Genomic DNA, 20,757 nt, shown 5'->3' on the forward strand with positions numbered 1-20,757 from the left:
TTCAAGCTTAGTCTCCGTAGGCAGAACTCAGTAAGAGTATTTTATGCATCCTCCCGTAAACGTTTTACACACATACAACACATGTTTTCTCAAAGCACAAATGAATTAGATCTCTCTTGAGAAAGTGTGTTTTAACTGATATGTGAGAAACAGAGCAAGTGTGCACAAAAGTTCAGAGAGAAGTGAAGGCTGAAGAAATCCAAAAGCAACATAACCTTTTTCACAATTAAGACTCTCCTTGCACAAATTAAAGATATGCATATAAGAGTTTTAAGTTCTATATATTTGTACACCTAAAGCTTAAAATGATCCTGAGACTCAACTTCTTAGTATGATCTCCCTGTGAATCTTGTTGGAAATATTGATTTGGAATCCTTACACAGTATAGTCAACAACTGAATTATAGGCACATTAATTTTTACCTTCCATCTTCAAGTTTTCTTTCACACATTCCAGTGTTGTGTACCTGATTTCCTTTATAGTCTTTTCTTCTTTAAGACAGTGAGAATATTTGTGATAATAAACTGAAAAAGAGAATAAGACCATTCATTTTACTGGTAGTGTTTTGACTTTGTTCTTTATTATTACTCTCTTGCATTCTTTACACAAACAAAGTCTACAAATGTTCAATTACTTGAGTAGAAGGATCCAGACTGTGGAAAAAATTTCCCATCACCCCACATTTAATGTAACCCTAATCCTACTGATTTTGAAACCATAGATTTCTTCAGAAATAGCTGAAGATCAGTAGTTGAAAGAGGACAGGACAGTTCCCCTACAGTGGGTCTAAAGGGACTTACCTATATTTTCCTTCAATACTAGATGTATGATGCATGCAAAGGCTAAGCCTTGGAGGAGGGGAAATGGAGAGAAAATGGTGAAACATTTCTATCTGAGGATGTTCACACGCTCCACTTCAGCAGCCCGAGATTTGCAGGTTCAGATCCTGGGCATGGACTCATGCACTGTTCATCATGCCATGCTGTGGCGGCATCTCATATATATACAAAATAGAGGGAGATGGGCACCGATATTAGCTCAGGTCTAATCTTCCTCAGCAAAAAGAGGAAGGTTCACGATGGATCTTAGTTCGGGGCCAATCTTCCTCACACACACACAAAAAAAAGAAAATCCAACATTGATCAGGAGGGCAGGACATTATTTTCTTCACTTTCTTTCCTTTATCCATCCCAACTGACTCTTATTCCTTAGTACACCAACACGCTCCAGTCTCTCACAACTTAAAACTAACCTACTCTCCCTCTAGAAAGTGAATCTTCTCTTTCTTTCCTCCTGACCTCATTTGCTCCTTAACCCACCACATACTGGCTTCTGTTTCCACCACTCCACTAAAATCACGCTTGCAGTGGGTCATCAGTAATATCCTAGACCACTTCTTAGTTTTCTTCCTCTTTGACCTCCTGTAATACTTGACCCTAATTCTCTTCCCTTTTAACTCTTGGGACACTACTCTTTCCTGGTTTTGCCCCCATGTTTCTTGTTGTTGCTTCTTATACTCCTTGAAAAGCTCCTCTTTCTCTATCCATCTCTTTTAAAATGTAACAATCCCCAAAGTTCCATCTTTATCCTTCTTCCTCGTACTAAATCCTCTCCTGAGTGATATTACGTGTCCCCATGGTTTCAACTGCTACACATATGTAAATGACTACCAAAACTCAGACCTCTTTCCTGAGATCCAGACAAATATGTTTCCAATTAGATACATCCATTTGAGGTTTCCAGAGTCATATAAAACTCAGTATGCCCAAAACTTAAATCTCCATCTTTCATCACAAACCTGTTATTCATCCTATATTATCTCCCTCTTTGATTAACTTCATGATTTCTTAGTTCACCAAGTCAGAATATTGGAGCTGCACTTTACTTCTCTTGATCCCTTATTCCTCAGATCTAAATGTTCATCAAGCCTTTTTACCTCCTTGATTCTACCTCCTCACTATCATTCAAAGCTACCCCCTCTTCTCCTTCTTCACTACCACAGCCTTAGATCAGGTTCTCATTATTTCCCAACTGGATAATGAATTGGCTTTCTAACCACTCTCTTTACTTTCAATTTTGTCCTCAAATATCCATTTTATACACCTCTGCCAAAAGCATATTTCTATTAGTCAAATTTAATTATATCACTTCCTTGCTTAAAATCCTTCCATGGCTCTCCATGACTACGACACATTGCAAAAGTGGCCACAATATTCAACTCTCCATGTGCCCACATTCCTTTGCAATATGACTTCTCAGCTTTTCCAACAAATAAGTGGGGTCTATTTCTCCACCACTTGAATGTGGGCTGGCTTTAAGACTTCCTTTGGCCAATAGAATGTGCAGAAGCAACTCTAGTTAGTTCAAAGATAAGGCTTCAAGAGGCTTTGCTCATTTCCACTGTCACTCTTGGAAGCCTACAAGTCTCCATCTGAATAAGCTCAGGCTAGCCTAATGAATTATGGAAGAAATATGACCGAATTGCCCATGTCATTCCAGCTGACATCCTCTTCCTTAGAAACTGAGTGACAGGAACCTGACTGCATATGCATGAATGATTTCAGCCAGGAGCAAGGTACCTCCCAGTTGAGCTCAGTCCAAATTGCCAAACCACAGAATTATGAGCTAAATAAATAGTTGTTCTTTTAATCCACTAAGTTTTAGATTGGTTTATTAAGCAGCAGAAGATACTAATAAAACAGCCTTCAGGGAAAAAAAATCCATACTCTTTAGAATGCTACAAAACACTCTTCATAATCTGAGCCCTACTTATGTCTCCCACCTACAACTTCATTTCTCACAGTTCACTTAGCACCATATGTTCCAGTTATTTATATTTACGTTTCCACAAATTTTTCCATGCTTTCTCACATCTCTACGTCATTCTTGGGACACACAACTGTAAGTGTCACCTCCTTCAGGAAGCCTATCTCAGCATCCTGTGCTTCTTATCTACACAACACTTACCATAAAATGTTATAACCATTGGTTCATTTGAACACTTACCACCATTCCCTGAACTTCTTGAGACCAAGGGCTATGGCTCTGTCTAGACTCTGTCTGGCACAGTGCCTGACATATAGTAGACAGCCATTATTGCTTATTAAATGACAAAATGGAAGAATAAAATATCTACCCAAATATATATTCATTTTAATACCTTTTAAAAATTTGAGAAATTCTTAAAGCCAAAGATATGCAGAAATCCACATATTTGCCAAATGGGCTTTTAGATTCCACACAGTCTTGGGCACAATAGAAATAATTAAGGTGAAATTTCAAAGGGAAACTCTTCCTGGAATATTTCTTCCCATCTCCTTCTTGTCTACCTGCTCATCCCAAAATACATGTCTGTGCACTCAAAAAGGCATGGCCTTATAAACACTAGTAAGGAAATATAGATTCTCTCTCACTTGCACAACTGTCTAGTGTAGAAATGGTGCCCTATAGATTTCACTCTACAACACAAACACATGCACACACATATATTCCTCAATTTCTCTAAAGAGAGTGGATTCCATTATTTTTATAGAAGAGTAACTAAATTCAAATAAAACAGAATTTCCAATGGATTCCCACTAATTATGTCTCCCCCCAGAGAAGACTTCTTTTCCAAATTTCTGGATAAACCCACTGTTAAGTATCAGTATCTAATGTATGCCATCTGTTCATATAAGGCAGACATTCCTTATAGATTCAGTTGGATACTTACTGGTAAAAGCGACAGAAAATGAAATTCCAAATAGCAGCAAAAATGTCAGCAATAAGACAAGAGGTAGCTTGAGAAAACCAGAGTTACATTTGCGAAAGCTGGTGTTCTCTTTAGGAGCTGAAGGAGAAATCAAATTAGTTTCATCAGTAATAAATTCTGACCTTTACCTCCTCTTTCTCTTTCTCTTCCTCATCTCCTTTCCTTGGATGACACACTATTACTAACAATGCAATATTTGAAATAACATGAAAATAGGAAAGAAATAATAATGTTTGTTGTAGAAACTTTGAAAAATACATAAAAGCACAAATTTCTACCATTGACGATAACTGTTGTTAATATTTTGGTATATATCCTTCCAGTAATTTTTAAAGTGTATATACATGCATGCACATTTTCCCACATGATTGACATACTGTATATACCAGTTTCTGATCTCCTATTTTCTCATACACTATATGATGAACATTTTTCATACCACTATATTTTCTTCTTTAACATTCTCTATTGTGGTTGCATAGTATTTCATTATGTATTTAAATAACCTTCCAGATTGTTTCCAACTTCAAAAACTTTAAATAATACCATAGCAGATAAATCTTTAGAATCATCCCTCATCACATCCTTAAAATAAGGTCACATCCTTTTAATTGCTATTTCATGGTTAAGAATTACTTTCTCAAGTACCCATCAAAGGATGAATGCATAAAGAAAATGTGGTATTTATATACAATAGAATATTATTCAGCCAAAAAAAGAATGCCATCTTGCCATTTGAGACAACATGGATGGACCTTGAAGGGATTATGCTAAATGAAATAAGTCAGACAAAGACAAATACTGTATGATCCCACCTATATGTGGAATCCAAAGGGCGACAGGGAGAGTTTGGAAGATGGCAGCACAGAAGAATCCTGAGCTCATCTCCTCCCGTGGACTCAACAAATCTACAACTACCTGTGAAACAATTTCCTCTGAGAAAGATCTGGAAAATGGATAAAAAGAACCTCCACAAAAGGGACAACACTGACAGGTATAGACGAGGCAGAAATACAGCCTTGCTGAGGGAAAAAACCACATCCTAGCCATAGTACTTCACGGCCAGAAGTGATGTCAAAGGTATGGAGTAGTTTCTGAAAGAGTAGGGGATCTGAGCTCCACATTAGGCACCCCAGCCCTTAGATCCAGCACAAAGAGACAATATCTCATAATACCTGGTTTTGCTGGCTTTGAAAACCAATAGGGAATATACCCAGGAAAATTACAGAACTTCAGAGAAAGAAAAACCTGCTCTTAAAGGGCCCACACACAAACTTACCCAACCTAGAAACCAGCACAAAAACACCAGATAGAAAAGTGCATAGTCTATTGGTAAAAACAAACAAACAAACAAAAAGACAAAACTCACTCACCAAGCTCAGAGTATATCCCAGAGAGCCAGGAGGCAGCTGGGCCCATCCCCCCAGGGACCAAGACACTGGTGGCAGCTATTATTGTGGCCTAGTTCAGTTGTGTTGACACTGATCCTGGCAGGTGACATTGGATTCCTTCCTCTAGCCTGTTAGCACAAGGGTCTTCCCTGACCACTAGAACACTCAAGGTAATGGAGCATAGCCAGGCAGCAGGGATCCCACTCCAGGGACTGGCCCCACAGCAAACTTGTGGGCCCACATCGGTGGGACATGTGGGTCCACAGCAGACTTGTGCTGCTGGCCATCACAAACAGCCAAACAGGGGATCTGCCCTGCCTTCCAAAGCCTGAAATTATTGTGCACTGCCATGCCTGGGGCTGGCTCTACCCGTCTGCACTCCTGAGGCAGCTGTGTACCACACGACAGCATAGCTAGATCTGGCCAGAAGCCAGCCCTGCCCAAAAGAGAGCTGATGACAGCTGCATGCTGCAGGGAGCCTCACCAGAGGCCTGCAGCAACTGTGAGCCCCTGAGCCTAGCAACCAGACATATTGGAGCCTGACTCACTTAACAGCAAAACAGCAGTAGTTGTGTGATATTAGGCCTTGCAGTCAGCCATGCTGGGGCTTGCCCCACCCAATAAAGTGACTGTAGCAGCCACATGTGGCTTAGTCTTACAACTAGCTGGCCCAGGGGCCAGCCTAGCCTACCCATGCACCTGCAGCAATAGCAATCCTGCCACAGCAGAAGGGCACATGCAACTCACATAGGGGATTCCTGGAGCATTTGGCATTGGTGATGAGAGGGGAGAACATTCTGGGCCCCATAAGGCATCTCTTACATAAGGCCACATTTCCAAGATTAGGAGATGTAGCTGATTTACCTAATACATAGAAATAAGCAGAGAAGTAGGCAAAAGGAAGAGGAAAGGAATATGTTCCAAATAAGGGAACAGGACAAATCCTCAGAAAATGAACTAAGCAAAACAGAAATAAACAATCTACCAGACAAACTAAAAGTCACAGCAATGCTCACTGATCTTGGGAGAATATATGAACACAGTGAGAACTTCAGTGAAGGACTGGAAAATATAGAGGTGACATCAGTATCATGGCAGAGTGAATTGTTCCCTTTGTCACTCCTCTCTAAATTAAAACCCAGTAGGATATCCACTGACCAAAAGAGGACTCCCTGCACAGCACACCAGAATGCCTGAGAGATCCATGCATCTATGTATCTAAAGGTGGTGGGCTGGACCTCCAGGAGGCAAGTGGAACCACTGGAGCAGCCCCGTCCGCCTGCCCACAGCAGTGATTCAAAACATGGATCTTCACACTGGTGAGTGTGCCAGCAACCAGAGACTGCAGGGGCAGACATACCACTCATGGCTTAGCCCCTACCCCCTACCAGTGGTGGCAGGTGGCACAGTCATCCTGAGGCTTCACAACACAGAACGGAGCCAGTGACCCAGCCCCCTCCCTCCCTCTCCCCTAGAAGTGGCTCTGGTCTTTCCAGCAGTGGGGATAGCAACTAAAACATGCATTTCTCCAGTGGTGGTGGGGTGCTCTGATCTGAGGTTTCAAAATACACCAACACATGCTAGTGACCAGAGGCTGCATGAGCAGCAGTGACACTCACTCACAGCTTAGCACCTGCCCACCACAGTGGTGGCAGGTGGTGCACATGTCCTGAGGCCTCAAGACACAAAGCAGAGCTAGTGACCCATCACTTCCCTCTCCCCTGGCAGTGGCACTGGTCTCTCTAACATGGGGATTACATCTAAAACACATATTTCCCCAGCAGGGGTAGAGTGCCCTGACCTAAGGTTTCAAAGCACACCAGTGCATGCCAACCACCAGAAACTGCAGGACCAGCAACAACAGTCATGGCTTAGCCCCTGTCTCTCCCCCAGCAGTGACAGACGGCACTTGCTATCTGAGGCTTCATGAATCACAGTAGAACCCATGACCCAACCCTAGTGGCAGCATCCCCATCACTGGCTCTACCAGCAGCAAGGGCTGCATATAAGACCCCAAACCCTGGCAGCAACAGCAACACCTGTGAACTTAGCACCCCTGGCAGTGGTGCTTCCAGCAACCCCAGATAATCTGGGAGCAGCAGCACAGGTGGTTAACGGAGTAACAGCACCTGAGCCTGAGGAGATCCTGCAGAAAGCCTGTGGGGGACCACAAGACCCAGGTGATCCCAGAAGCAGCAAAAGTGCTCACAGCTTGGTGACCCCAGTGGTGACACCTGAGATTGCAGCAAGGCACCAGCAACCTCAGAGGCACAAGCAGCACATGGAAGGCACTGAAGACACCTCTAGCAGAGGCAGTGGAGGATGGAAAGTGCAGGCTCTCAAATACAATCAGAAGAAGCTCAGAACCAAAGTAACCAAAGCCTTACCCAAATAAAAAAGGTGTTTACTACCACAAATACACCAGCAGAGGATCAACTCATCAAGTACCATGAAGAACTACAGTAACACAGCAGAACAGAAAGAAAATAACAACTCTTCAGAAACCAAATTTGAAATCACAGAAGATTACAATCTAACTGACAGAGAATTCAAAATAGCTGACACAAGGAAACAACAAGTTACAAGAAGACTCAGAAAGACATTTCAATGAGCTCAGGAATAAAACTAATGAAGAAAAGGAGTTCATCAAAGAAACTGAAACTCGGGGGAAAAAAAGAGAAATTCTTGAGATGAAGAAGACAATTAATGACACAAAAAGTAAAGTAGAAATCATTGACTGTACAGCAGACCATATGGAAGAAAGAATTAGTAAGCCTGAAGATAGAAATATAGAAATGATTCAGGTGGAAGAGGAGAGAGAATTAAGATTTTTTAAAAACAAAGAAATTCTATGAGAAATATCCAACTCAATTAGAAAAAGCAACATAGGGGCCAGCCCCGGGGCCTAGTGGTTAAGTTCGAGCACTCTGCTTTGGCAGCCCAGGGTTTTGCTGGTTCAGGTCCTGGGCACAGACATGGCACCATTCATCAAGCCACACTGAGTGGCATCCCACATGCCACAACTAGAAGGACCCACAACCAAAAGAAAAAATATGCAACTATGGACCAGGGGGCTTTGGGGAGAAAAAGGAAAAATAAAATCTTTAAAAGAAAAAAAGAAAATGCAACATAAAGATAATAGGTATCCCAGAAGTAGAAGAGATGGAGAAGGAAGCAGAGAGCTCACTCAAAGAAATAACAGCTGAGAACTTCCCAAATCTGGAGAAGGAACTGAATATACAAGTATATGAAGCCAATATAACTCCTAACTATCTCAATGCAAAAAAATCTTCTCCAAGGCATATTATATTAAAATTGTCAAAAGTCAGTGACAAAGAAAGAATACGACGGGCAGCTAGAGACAAGAAAATAACTTACAAAGGAACCCTCATCAGGCTATTAGTGGATTTCTCAGCAGAAACTCTACAGGCTGGGAGAGAGTAGAATGATATATTCAGAATATTGAAAGAAAAACTATCAGCCAAGAATACTCTATCCAACAAATTTATCCTTCAGATACGAGGATAAATAAAAGCTTTCCCTGACAAACAAAAGCTGAGGGAATTCATCGCCACTAGACCTGCCTTACAAGCAATGTCAAAAGGAGCCTTCCTACCTGAAACAATAAAAAAAAGGTTTACCAAGCTTTAAACACAGTGATAAATAGACAGACAGAATCAGAAAATTGCAAGTCTATATCAGAATAGGTTAGTAAACACTTAACTATAACACAAAGGCTAAAGGGAAAGAAAGTATCAATAATAACTATAACCATTTCAATTTAATAACAAATTCGCAATACAAAAAAAGGATGATTAGTGACAACAAAAACATAGACGAGAAAGAGAAAAGGATGGAATCTGCATAGGCTAATGGAGATAAGATGCTATCAGCAGAAAAAGGACTATCTCATCCATCTATGAGATCTTTTATACAAACCTCATGATAACCACAAAACAAAAAATCAGAACAGAGTCACAAATCATAAATAAAGAGGAAACTGAGAAAAACACCCCAGAAAACCACCAAATGAAATGGCAGACAGAAATACAAGGAAAAAGAAAAAATGGAAATATAAAACAACAAGAAATCAAAAGATAAACTGGCATTATTAAGTCCTCATATAGCAATAATCACTCAAAATGTAAATGGATTGAATTCATCAATCAAAAGACAGAGTGGCTGAACAGTTTAAAAAACAAGACCCAACAATATGCTGCCTCCAGGAGACCCATCTCAGCTCCAGAGACAACATATGTTCAGAGTGAAGCATGGAAAATGATACTCCAAGCAAATGGCAACCAAAAGAAAGTGGGTGTAGCTCTACTTATATCAGGCAAAATACACTTCAAGCCAAAAAAGATAATAAGAGAAAAAGATAGATATTATATAATGATAAAAGGAACATTCCACCAAGAAGACATAACACTTATTAATATATACACACCTAATAGAGGAGCACCAAAGTATATAAGTCAACTATTAACAGGCCAAAAGGGAGAAATTGAGAATAACACAATAATAGTAGAGAACTTTACCACCACACTTATGTCAGTGGATAGATCATCTAGACAGAAAATCAACAAGGAAACAGTGGCCTTAAATGAAACATTAAACCAGATGGACTTAATAGATATACATAGAACATTCCATCCAAAAGCAACAGAGCACACATTCTTCTCAAATGCATGTGAAATCTTCTCAAAGATAAACCATATGTTGGGAAACAAAGCAGGCCTCAAGAAATTTAAGAAGACTGAAATCATATTAGGCATCTTTCTGACCACAATGGTATGAAACCAGAAATCAACCACAAGAAGAAAACCGGAAAAGTCACAAATATATTGAGACTAAATAACATGCTACTAAATTATTGGATCAATGGAGAAATCAAAAAATATCTGGAGACACACGAAAATGAAAACACAACATACCAAAACTTATGGGATACAGCAAAAGCAGTACTAAAGGGGAATATTATAGCAATACAGGCCTACCTTAAGAAAAAAGAAAAATCTCAAATAAGCAATTTAACAATCCACATAAAGCCACCAGAAAAAAGAAGAACAAGTGAAGCCCAAAATTAGTAGAAGGGAGGATATAATAGAAATCAGAGTGGAAACACATCAAGTGGAGACTAGAAAGACAATACAAAGGTTCAATAAAACTAAGAACTGGTTCTTTGAAGAGAGAAACAAAATGGACAAATCTTAGCTAGACTCACCAAGAAAAAGAGAGAAGACTCAAATAAATAAAACCAGAAACAAAGGAGAAATTACAACGGACACCTCAGAAATACAAACGATTATAAGAGAATACTATGAAAAACTATGTGTCAACAAATTGGATAATCTAGAAGAAATGGGTAAATTCTTAGAATCATACAACCTCCCAAAACTGAATCAAGAAGAAATAAAGAATCTGAATAGACCAATCACTAGTAAGAAGATCAAAACAGTAATCAAAAACCTCCCAAAAGACAAAAGTCCAGGGCCAGACAGCTTCTCTAGTGAATTCAACCAGCCATGCAAAGAATATTTAATATCTCCCCTTCTCAAACTCTTCCAAAAGATTGAAGAACAGGGGACAATTCCTAACTCACTCCATGGGGCCAACCTTACCCTGATACCAAAACCAGACAACACACACACACAAAAATTAGAGGCCAATATTGCCGAGGAACATTCATGCAAAAATTCTCAACAAAAATATGAGCAAATCAAATACACAGATCAAATACAAGGATCATATACCATGATCAAGTGGGGTTTATACCAGGGAAGCAAGGATGTTTCAGCATCTGCAAATCAATCAAGGTGATACACCACATTAACAAAATGAAAAGAAAATCACACGATCATCTCAATAGATGCAGAGAAAGTATTCGACAAGATATAGCATCCATTTATGATAAAAAGTCTGAATAAAATAGGTATAGAAGGAAAGTAACACAACCTAATAGAGGCCATATAAGACAACCCCCAGGTAAAATCATACTCAGTGTTGAAAAACTGAAAGCTATCCCTCTAAGAAAGGAACAAGACAAAGATGCCCACTTTTGCCATTCATTTAATATAGTATTGGAAGTCCTAGCCAGAGCAATCAGTCAAGAAAAAGAAACAAAAGGGATTGGAAAGGAAGAAGTAAAACTGTCACTATTTGCAGATGACATGATTTTATATATAGAAAATCCTAAAGAATCCACCAAAAAACTATTAGAAATAATAAATGAATACAGCAAAGTTTCAGGGTACAAATCAACATACAAAAATTAGTTGCATTTCTATACACTAACAACATAATAGCAGAAAGAGAAACCAAGAATACAGCTCCATTTACAATTGCAACAAAAAGAATAAAACACCTAGGAATAAATTTAATCAAAGAGGTGAAAGACCTGTACACTGAAAACTATAAAACATTGGTGAAAGAAATCAAAGATGACACAAAAAAAATGGAAAGATATTCCATGCTCATGGATTGGAAGAATTAGTAGTAAAAATGTCCATACTTCCTAAAGCCATCTATAGATTCCTTGCAATCCCTATCAAAGTCCCAAGGACATTTTTCATGGAAATAGAATAAGGATTCCTAAAATATACATTCAACAACAAAAGATTCCAAATAGCCAAAGCAATCCTGAGGAAAAAAAGACCAAACTGGAGGTATCACACTTCATGATTTCAAAATATACTACAAAGCTATAGTAATCAAACAGCATGGTACTGGCACCAAAACAGACACACAGATCAATGGAACAGAATCAAAAGCCCAGAAATAAAACCACACATCTATGGACAGCTAATTTTTGACAAGGGAGCCAAGAACATACAGTGAAAAAAGGAACATTTCTTCAATAAATGGTGTTGGGAAAACTGGACAGCCACATGCAAAAGAATGAAAGTAGACCATTATCTTACACTACACACAAAAATTAACTCAAAATGGATTAAAGACTTGAATGTAAGACATAAAACTCCCAGAAGAAAACACAGGCAATATGCTCTTCAACATGGGTCTTAGCAGTATCTTCTTGAATATCATGTCTCCCCAGGCAAGGGAAACAAAAGGAAAAATAAACAGATGGGACTACATCAAACTGAAAAGCTTCTGCACAGCAAAAGAAACCATCAACAAAACGAAAAGATAACCTAACAATTGGGAGAAGATATTTGCAAATCATACATTTGATAAGGGGTTAATATCCAAAATATATGAAGAACTCATAGGACTCAACAAAAAAACAAACAATCCCTTAAAAAATAGGCAAAGAATCTGAAAAGGCATTTTTCTGAAGAATACAGTATCCAATAGGCACATGGAAAGACATTCGCCATCACTAATTATTAGGGAAATGCAAGTCAAACTTGCATAAAACTTTACACCCAGCAGAATGGCTATTACTAAAAAGACAGGAAATAACAAGTGTTGGCGACAATGTGGGGAAAAGGGAACCCTTATGCACTGCTGGTGGGAATGTAAACTGGTGCAGACACTATGGAAAACAGTATGAAGAGTCTTCAAAAACTAAGGATATAATTATCACATGATCCAGCTATTCCACTTCTGGGTATTTTTCCAAAAACACACAAAAACACTAATTCAAAAAGATATTTACAACCCTATCTTCATTGCAGCATTATTTACAATAGCCAAGACTTGGAAACAACCTAAGTGCGCATCAATGGATGAATGGATAAAGAAGATGAATAGATAAAGAAGATAAAACAATGGAATACCACTCAGCTATAAAAAAAGATGAAATCTTGCCATTTGCAACAACACGGATGGATCTTGAGGGTATTACACTAAGCGAAAAAGTCAGACAGAGAAAGCCATATATAATGTGTTTTCACTTACATGTGGAAGATTAAAAAAAACCAACAATAGCAAACAAACACATAGATACAGGGACTAGATTGGTGGTCAGTGGAGGGGAAGATGGGAGGAAGGGCAAAAGGACTCTGGGTGGTAAACATAATGTAGTCTACACAGGAATCAAAATATAATGATGTGTACCTAAAATTTATATAATGTTATACACCAATGTTACCTCAATAAAATAAATAAATTAATTAAATAACATCTTTTAAAAACAGAACTCATAGATACAAGAGAGCAGATTTGAGGTTGCCAGAGGTGGTTTGTTGCGGGGGAGGGCAAAATGGGTGAAGGACATCAAAAGGTTGAAACTTCCAGTTATGAAATAAGTTTAAGTCACAGTGATGTAATGTAGCATGGTGACTATAGCAACTTACAGTATTATTAACTATTAAATATCATTGCATACTTTATTTGAAAGTTGCTAAGAGAATAAATCTTAAAATTCTTCAAAAGTAAAACTTTGTAGGGGCCAGCCTGGTGGCAGCGTGGTTAAGATTGTGCACTCTACTTCAATGGCCCAGGGTTCACTGGTTCGGATCCCAAGCGCAGACTTAGCACCGCTTATCAAGCCATGCTGTGGCAGGGGTCCCACATATAAAATAGAGGAAGATGTGCACAGATGTTAGTTCAGGGCCAATCTTCCTCAAAAAAAAAAAAAAGTAGAAAAATAGAAAAATTTTGTGTACGTATGTCTGGTGACAGATGTTTACCAGACATTGTGGTGATCATTTTGCAATATATACAAAAATCAAATCATTTACATTGTACACCTGAAACTAATATAACGTTCTATGTCAATTACACCTCACTAAAAAAAAAGAATTATTTTCTTTAAGTTGTGAATAATTGACAAGTGGGAGAAAACCCTCAATAACATATAATATGATCTTACATTTAGAAAAATACATATACACATTTATGTATATTTATATCTGGAAGCATATACACTAAAATGTAAATTATAGTTATCGCTACATGGTAAGAACACATATAATTTAAATTTGTGTGTACCTCTAGTTTTTAATTTTTTCTGTAATGAACATTTCAATATATAATAAAGAAGTTATATAAAGTTTTTTAAGGGGAAAGAACAGTTTTCCTGAGCATTCTCCACGTCTCCCCAGAAGCGTTTTAGAAGAACAATCATTATCTCTCTCATAGTTTCTTATAGTCAACGTGCTTTCTCTCTCTCTCTTTTGCTCTATATCTATCATACATGCTAATCAAATTACCCTCTATCTAGTCCCAACTTCGTTCAATCCATCTCAGAGATGCAGTATGCAATGGATTTTCTGACTGCAGAGCAATTTCCCTTGAAATGGAAAGGAGTTTCTCGGTAAGACTTTCCAGTCTTTCATCTGCAAAGATCTTTTGTCCCACGTTAGTCCAGGACTAACAGATACACCCACATCACTTCCACCCAAACTCTTCCCTTCTTAAGTCCGCTAATTCATCACTAGCCCCTGCATCTGGGCTGATGGTTTAAAGGACCTGTAGCCAATCTCTTGACCACAACCTCAGTCAGCATCAGAAGGCACAGGAGGGACAGTTTGTCACCATAACTGGCACTCTCCTTAGCTCGGGACTTTAGTGGATTTCTCACACTTCAGTTTTGTTATAGTATAACTGTACAATCCCTTAAAGCTTATTTTCAGGAAACTCAATCTTCTGTAAATCCCATTTTCTGACTGTGGCCAGCCAGAGAACCAGCAACTAACATTCCCTATGCTTCGTTTATAGTATTGTCTCCTCATCCTTCATCTCATCATTAACTCTGACCACAAGAAAACGTTTCTTACCTTCAGGAGGCTCTGATTGGCTGCCTGAGGACTTGGATTCATTTTTGAACCTCACTTCAGCATAAGTGACCTCTGAAGACATATTGAGATCTTCTGCTCTCTTCAAAAAGTTCATTTCACCTCTTCCTGAAAACATCTTAAAATAAAACCCAAATATGGTGGTAACTTGACATACTTCCTATCGCACAATTAGATGAGAACAGAGGTCCCAGATAGGCAAACAACCCTGAGAGGAATCTCATGAAAACTAAAAACCTCAGACAGGCCCAACCCCCAGGACCAGCACAGTGAGAATCACAACATTTAAACATATGCTAACAAATGTAATAAAAGTACGAACTCAAAGCGTAGAGGAAAGCAATAGGAAGGAAAGGAAAAGAGGAACCAAGCAATTAGGGAAATCTTTCCTGAGAACTGTGATATCTGAACTCACTAGCCAGAATGAAATTCAAGGGGGCCAGCCCCGTGGCCAAGTGGTTAAGTTTGCATGCTCTACTTCAGCAGCCTGGGGTTCACTGGTTTGGACCCTGGGCACAGACCTACCACTGCTCATCAAGCCATGCTGTGGCTGCATCCCTCATAGAAGAACTAGAGTAACCTAAAACTAGAATATACAACTATGTACTGGGGCTTTGGGAAGATAAAAAAAAAAAAAAAAGAGGAAGATTGGCCATAGATGTTAGCTCAAGGCCAATCTTTCTCACCAAAAAAAAAAAAAAAAAAAAGGAATGAAATTCAAGAATTTGTGTGCATCTATGGGCAAATATAATTATTTATAGACCAACCAACCTGGGAATATACTCATTCATGCTGCATTCTCCTCATCATTTGTGGCCGATTGGGCAACTTTGGGGGACCACATTCTAAGAGGATCATCAACGAAAACTTACATGTCAGCCTCCCCAATTTCAAGAGTCGGTGTACCAATGTAGCGGAAAAGTCAAAGTTTACATCGTATGCCTTCTGAAGCTGCTCCTCAGCGCTCTCTGCTTTTCCCTGTTGTTCTTAACTAACTCCATCGTGAATCTCCACTCATTTTGCTATAGTCACCTCCAGCAACTCCTGAAAGCAGATCTCTCTACTGAATGTTAGAGGAGTGGGCTACCCTTTCTTTCCACCCTTCTCTAGCCATTTAAGCCCCACAACACCACAACAAAAAGTTATACAGGTATATATGACTATTTTTAACAAGTTAGAATAATTTAATGGAATTACAATTTGGAAGGAGATAAACTGAGTGCTAAATATGACTTTTTCCAAAGATCAAGAGGAAAACACTCCAAAAATTATATACTTCATCCTTCCACAGGCATGCTCAGCTCACACCATAGATTCAGCTCTCCCCAAAGGATCCTCCTTCTTTTAATCTCCCCTACCTAACTCCTCCTTCTTCTGCATCACACACACACACGCACATTTACCTCTATATTTATTTCTATATGTAAACATATTGAAAACCATGAGTTCACACTAATACCTGTAATTCCAGTCCAACAGCAAAGAGTTCATTCTAGTTTTCTCCTTTTCCACATTTCCAACTCCGTCCCATGACACTAAGAAACCTGCTTCCATTATCTTTAACTTATTTACTTATTTGAGCAATCCCTTGGAATTAATCAATCTTCTATTTTTGCTCACACTCCTTGCCCAAGATGCCTATCTCTCCCCAGGTAGGCCAAATCCAGGCCCCCATTTTTGTTGACACCCTCTTCATTCTGCTTTGGTTTTCTTGAACAGGGCCAGCCAATCCCCATGGACACCCTCCTCACCTTGCTGAGACGTGACCCCTTATGCTAGGCCAGCCTCCACAGGAAAGCCCTCCTTACTCTGCCTAGAGTCTGATTCCTGATGCTGGCTCCCTAATCCCCTCTTGGAATCTATCCTTTCCCCACTTAGGCTCTAACATCCTCCTTACCTTCATGCGTAGAACCCTCCTCACCCGGCCTTGCCTTTAAGCCCCCACACTGGGGTGCCCCACCACATGGACAGCCTCCTTATCCTGCTCAGCCTCTGAAACCCACACCAGGTCTACCCTCTGCCTGGATGCTTTCCTCAGCCTGCTTGGGCCCTGACACCCCATGACAGGTCTTCCACCTCCCAGCAAGGACGCTCTCCCTACCCTGCTTGAGCTCCCTGCACCTGACCACTCCACCACATAGAAGTCTTCTTCACCTCTCAGGCATTGGCACCCCACACCAGGCTGCTTCTGATACCCTAAACCAGGCCAATGCCATGTGTGGATACTTTCCTCAACTTGCACAGGCTCTAGTTCCCCATGCCACAGCACTTTCTCGACACTGCAGGGATGTTCTCCTCACTCTTCTTGGGCCCTAACACCACTGCCAAGCCAAGTCCCTGCATAGCCACTCTTCTCCCCCTGCCTGAGCCCTCACAACCTGCACCAGACCACTGCTGCTCTCCCACCCCATTCTATATATATATGTCTTGTCTATAACAAGACACCTACCTTGCTCTGTCCCATCTAATGCTTTATTTAGGACTGAATTGTTTAGTATGAAAAGGGAAAGGTGTATGAAAAAAAGTAAGAGAAGAGGAAGAGCTAATTCTTACCAATTTTCCAGCAAAATAACCCCTGGACCTAACAAGCACTTGCATGTGGACAAGTGTGCATGTACACACCCTCATCCCAAAAATAATCAGCGATCATCACAGTCTTAACAATCTAAGCTTGTAAGGAGAAAGCAAACTATATTCTTCAAGGCATCTCTTTTTCCCTGGAGTAAGCTGCATTACAACTGGATTTCACTGTATCATAAACAATCCCAAAATCTGAGTGGCTTACAACAACAAACATTTATTTCTCACTCACATTACATGCGGGCTTAGGGTCTGTAAGGTTGACTGTAACTCTGCTTGGCTCATCTCTAAGTATTGTCTCATTCTGGAACCTAGGATCGTAGAGCAGTTCCCTGTAACCTGAAACAGCGAGTAACATTCAGATCTTCTATTAAGAGTGGTTATATCCACTCTCTTTCCATTGGCCAATGGAAATCACCTGGACTTGCCGTGAATGGGGCAGGGAAGTATACTCCACCTACAGGGAGACATGTCAAAAACAGGAAAATACCATAGATTGGACAGTTTAAATAACAATTTAGTGCCCACAGTTCTGGAGGCTGGGAATTCCAAGATCAAGTTACCAGCAGATTCAGTGTCTGGTGAGTCTCTCCCTCCTAGTTGATAGATGGCCATCTTCTCACTGTGTCCTCACATGGCAGAAGGGGCAAAGGAGTTCTCTGGGGTCTCTTTTATAAGGACACTAATCCTATTCATGAGAGTTCCACCCTTATGACTTAATCACCTCCCAAAGGTCCCACCTCCAAATACAATCACATTAGGGGTTAGGATTTCAACATATAAATTTTGAGGAGACACAAACATTCAGACCACAGCACTCTTTAAATTATTTAGCCAAGGGATCTCTAGGGAAGTTATCTCCAAAATGGGGCACAAGTAGCCCAGGAGGTATAAAAGAGGATCCTCTGGGGCACAGAAAGAAGATATTAGAACTTCTATTTATATGTATTCAAAATGTTAAGGAAAATAAGCCTTACTAATATCATATGGATTTAGTGTTGGTTGCATGTCATGCGTGTTATGGGATCCATCATGGGGAAAGAGCGGAGGTTCCACAACTCTGAGAAGTTGATGGCATACCTCCACTGTTCATTCACTCTGCAAGCTACATCATATTGTAGTTTAAATATCTGTATAATCAAGAATTTGGCTGGCCCTTTGAACCCAGTTCTGAGAGGTAGCCTCTAAGTCCTTGGAACTTCCTGAGTAGTAGGAGTGTCTTTGTTATTTATGGTGAGCCCTGATAATTTATGCTAATAAAGTCACTCATAGTGGGCCCCTGGACAGTTTATACTATCAAGATGATTCAAGATGGGGACTGGCCAAGCTAGAAAAACCAACCATGGGATTAGAGGGTTGAGGCTTTGAGCCATGAGATATCAGCACAGACAATGGAGGGATGCTGGAGATTGAGTTCAACTTTGTGGCAAATGACTTAATCAAGCACGCCTATGTAATGAACCCCAATAAAAACTCTGGACACCAAAGGTCAGGGGAGCTCCCCTGGTTGGGGATACTCTGCGTATTGTCATATACTAATGTGTCAGGAAGGTGATGCATCCATAAGGAAAATGAAAGCTCCACATTTGGGATCCTCCCAGACTTTGCCCTATGCATCTCTCCCTTTAGCTGGCTCTGGTTTGTATCCTTTTGCTATAATAAAACTGTAACTGTAAGTATGGCTGGCACTTTTCTGAGTTCAGTGAGTTATTCTAAGGATTTCTCAAATCTGAAGGAGTCATGGGAGCCCTGAAATTTGTAGGCAGTTGATCAGAAGTGTGGGTAGCCCTAGAAACCCCCAAGTTTGTGGCTGGTATCTGAAATGAGGCCAGTCTTGTGGAGGAGTATGCCTTTAACCTGTGAAATTTGGCCTAACTCCAGGCAGTTGGTGTGATAAATCATTATAATACTTCAATGTGTTTAATTTCATAAAAACAAGCTGTTTGTTAGAATATCTGTATTTTTTAACAAGATGGGAAGCGACCATTTTGTTCACTTAGGAAATTACTTAAAAGAATTTGGAAGCTTATTAAATGTTACTATGCTTGAAAAACAAAAAAAAAGGACAAGTGTTCTAACTTTTGCTCACTTTTTCAGTGCTGTGAAATAGCTTCCAGTGGTATGTCAATTAGCAGATATTAAAGCACATGAGTGCACACACACACACACACACACACATAATTAACTTGTGCTTTCAAGGTAAAGATGTTTTAATAATAAATGAGAAGGCGACTCAGAATAAATGAGAAGACAACCACTTTATAAAAGAAACCTGTGTTATGGAAAGAGCATTTGGAAAAGTGATGCTTGGAAAAGAAATATTTCCATCATGTTGTGATTTTTTTCCTTTTGCCAGAAATTATGTATGGGTGTAGCTTATACACCCTCCTCTCTGAAATATTCAAAATGAGGGGTTTCAGTGGCTTTTGAACTCATTTATTGATGAATTTAAAATGAGAGTAACACCCTCTCATTAGTTTTTAAGAACAACTGGATTAATATCATGAAATAAGGTATTTACTAGATAGTTTCAACAAAAAGATTCATGGAGAGAATTGAAAAATGAGAATCATAACTTGTTAAGCACAGCGAATAGTATACTTCTCATTCTGGGCCATATTAACATTGTGAGGTATGTTTTACAACTGACAGCTATTAAAAGCGAATATTGGAAGAAACCAAATTTACAACTAGACAGACATTTTGTTCCATTAATAAGTAACTTTAAAATTATTTTAAAATATTATTTACTTTGCCTTTACTACATCCCTTTTAGTTCCTTGTGTTTATTACAACATATAGAACAGAATTACTTATGAGATTATCAGCTATCTTTTGCTATATAATCAACCATCTTAAGCCTTAGTAACTTACCACAGCCACCATTTATTTAGTTCAAATTCCTGTGAGTTCAGCAAACTGGGCTGGGCTCAGCTGGATACTTCTGGTTTGAATCAGGTGTCAGGTCTCAGCTCACTCTGCTCATGCATATATGTCAGATGCCAGATTGATAGGGATTTAGCTAAGATGGCCCAAACTGGGACAGCTTATGTCTGCTCCACGTGGTCTCTCCTTCCTCAGCAGGCTAAACCAGCAAGGTTCTAAGCAGCAAGAGGGCAAGTCCAATGTGCACATGTTTCAAATTTCTACTTGCATCACATTGTGTAGTCTTTCACCGGCCAAAGCATTTTACATGGTCAAGTCAAGAATCAGTATAAAGTTACAAGACAAATACTACCAGAAAGTGCGGACAAATTAGAGTTGCTGTAATAATCTTTTTCAGGAGGTTGAGTAAATCTGGAATGCAAGGTTAAGTACCCATTCTCACTGGGAT

The 20,757-nt window shown here is 39.6% G+C and overlaps 1 protein-coding gene across 2 annotated transcripts in view; it reads right to left on the reverse strand.

The window, feature by feature from the left end:
• The window catches only part of LOC100060672 (C-type lectin domain family 4 member A), a 56,566-nt gene that overhangs the window by 23,050 nt on the left and 12,759 nt on the right, over window positions 1-20,757 (reverse strand). The window contains exons 1-4 of one of the 2 annotated variants that reach the window (XM_070270967.1): window positions 17,656-17,926; window positions 14,826-14,961; window positions 3,713-3,829; window positions 423-524 (exon numbers count right to left, since the gene is read on the reverse strand). In XM_070270967.1, the coding sequence (XP_070127068.1) occupies window positions 423-524; window positions 3,713-3,829; window positions 14,826-14,961; window positions 17,656-17,781 (481 nt within the window). In that variant the 5' untranslated portion in view covers window positions 17,782-17,926. Of the gene's footprint in view, window positions 1-422; window positions 525-3,712; window positions 3,830-14,825; window positions 14,962-17,655; window positions 17,927-20,757 lie in introns of those variants that run through there. The other variant, XM_023644029.2, reaches the window with a different exon arrangement.

The sequence above is a fragment of the Equus caballus genome, chromosome 6 (assembly GCF_041296265.1).
Source record: "Equus caballus isolate H_3958 breed thoroughbred chromosome 6, TB-T2T, whole genome shotgun sequence".
In the NCBI taxonomy this organism is placed as follows: domain Eukaryota; kingdom Metazoa; phylum Chordata; class Mammalia; order Perissodactyla; family Equidae; genus Equus; species Equus caballus.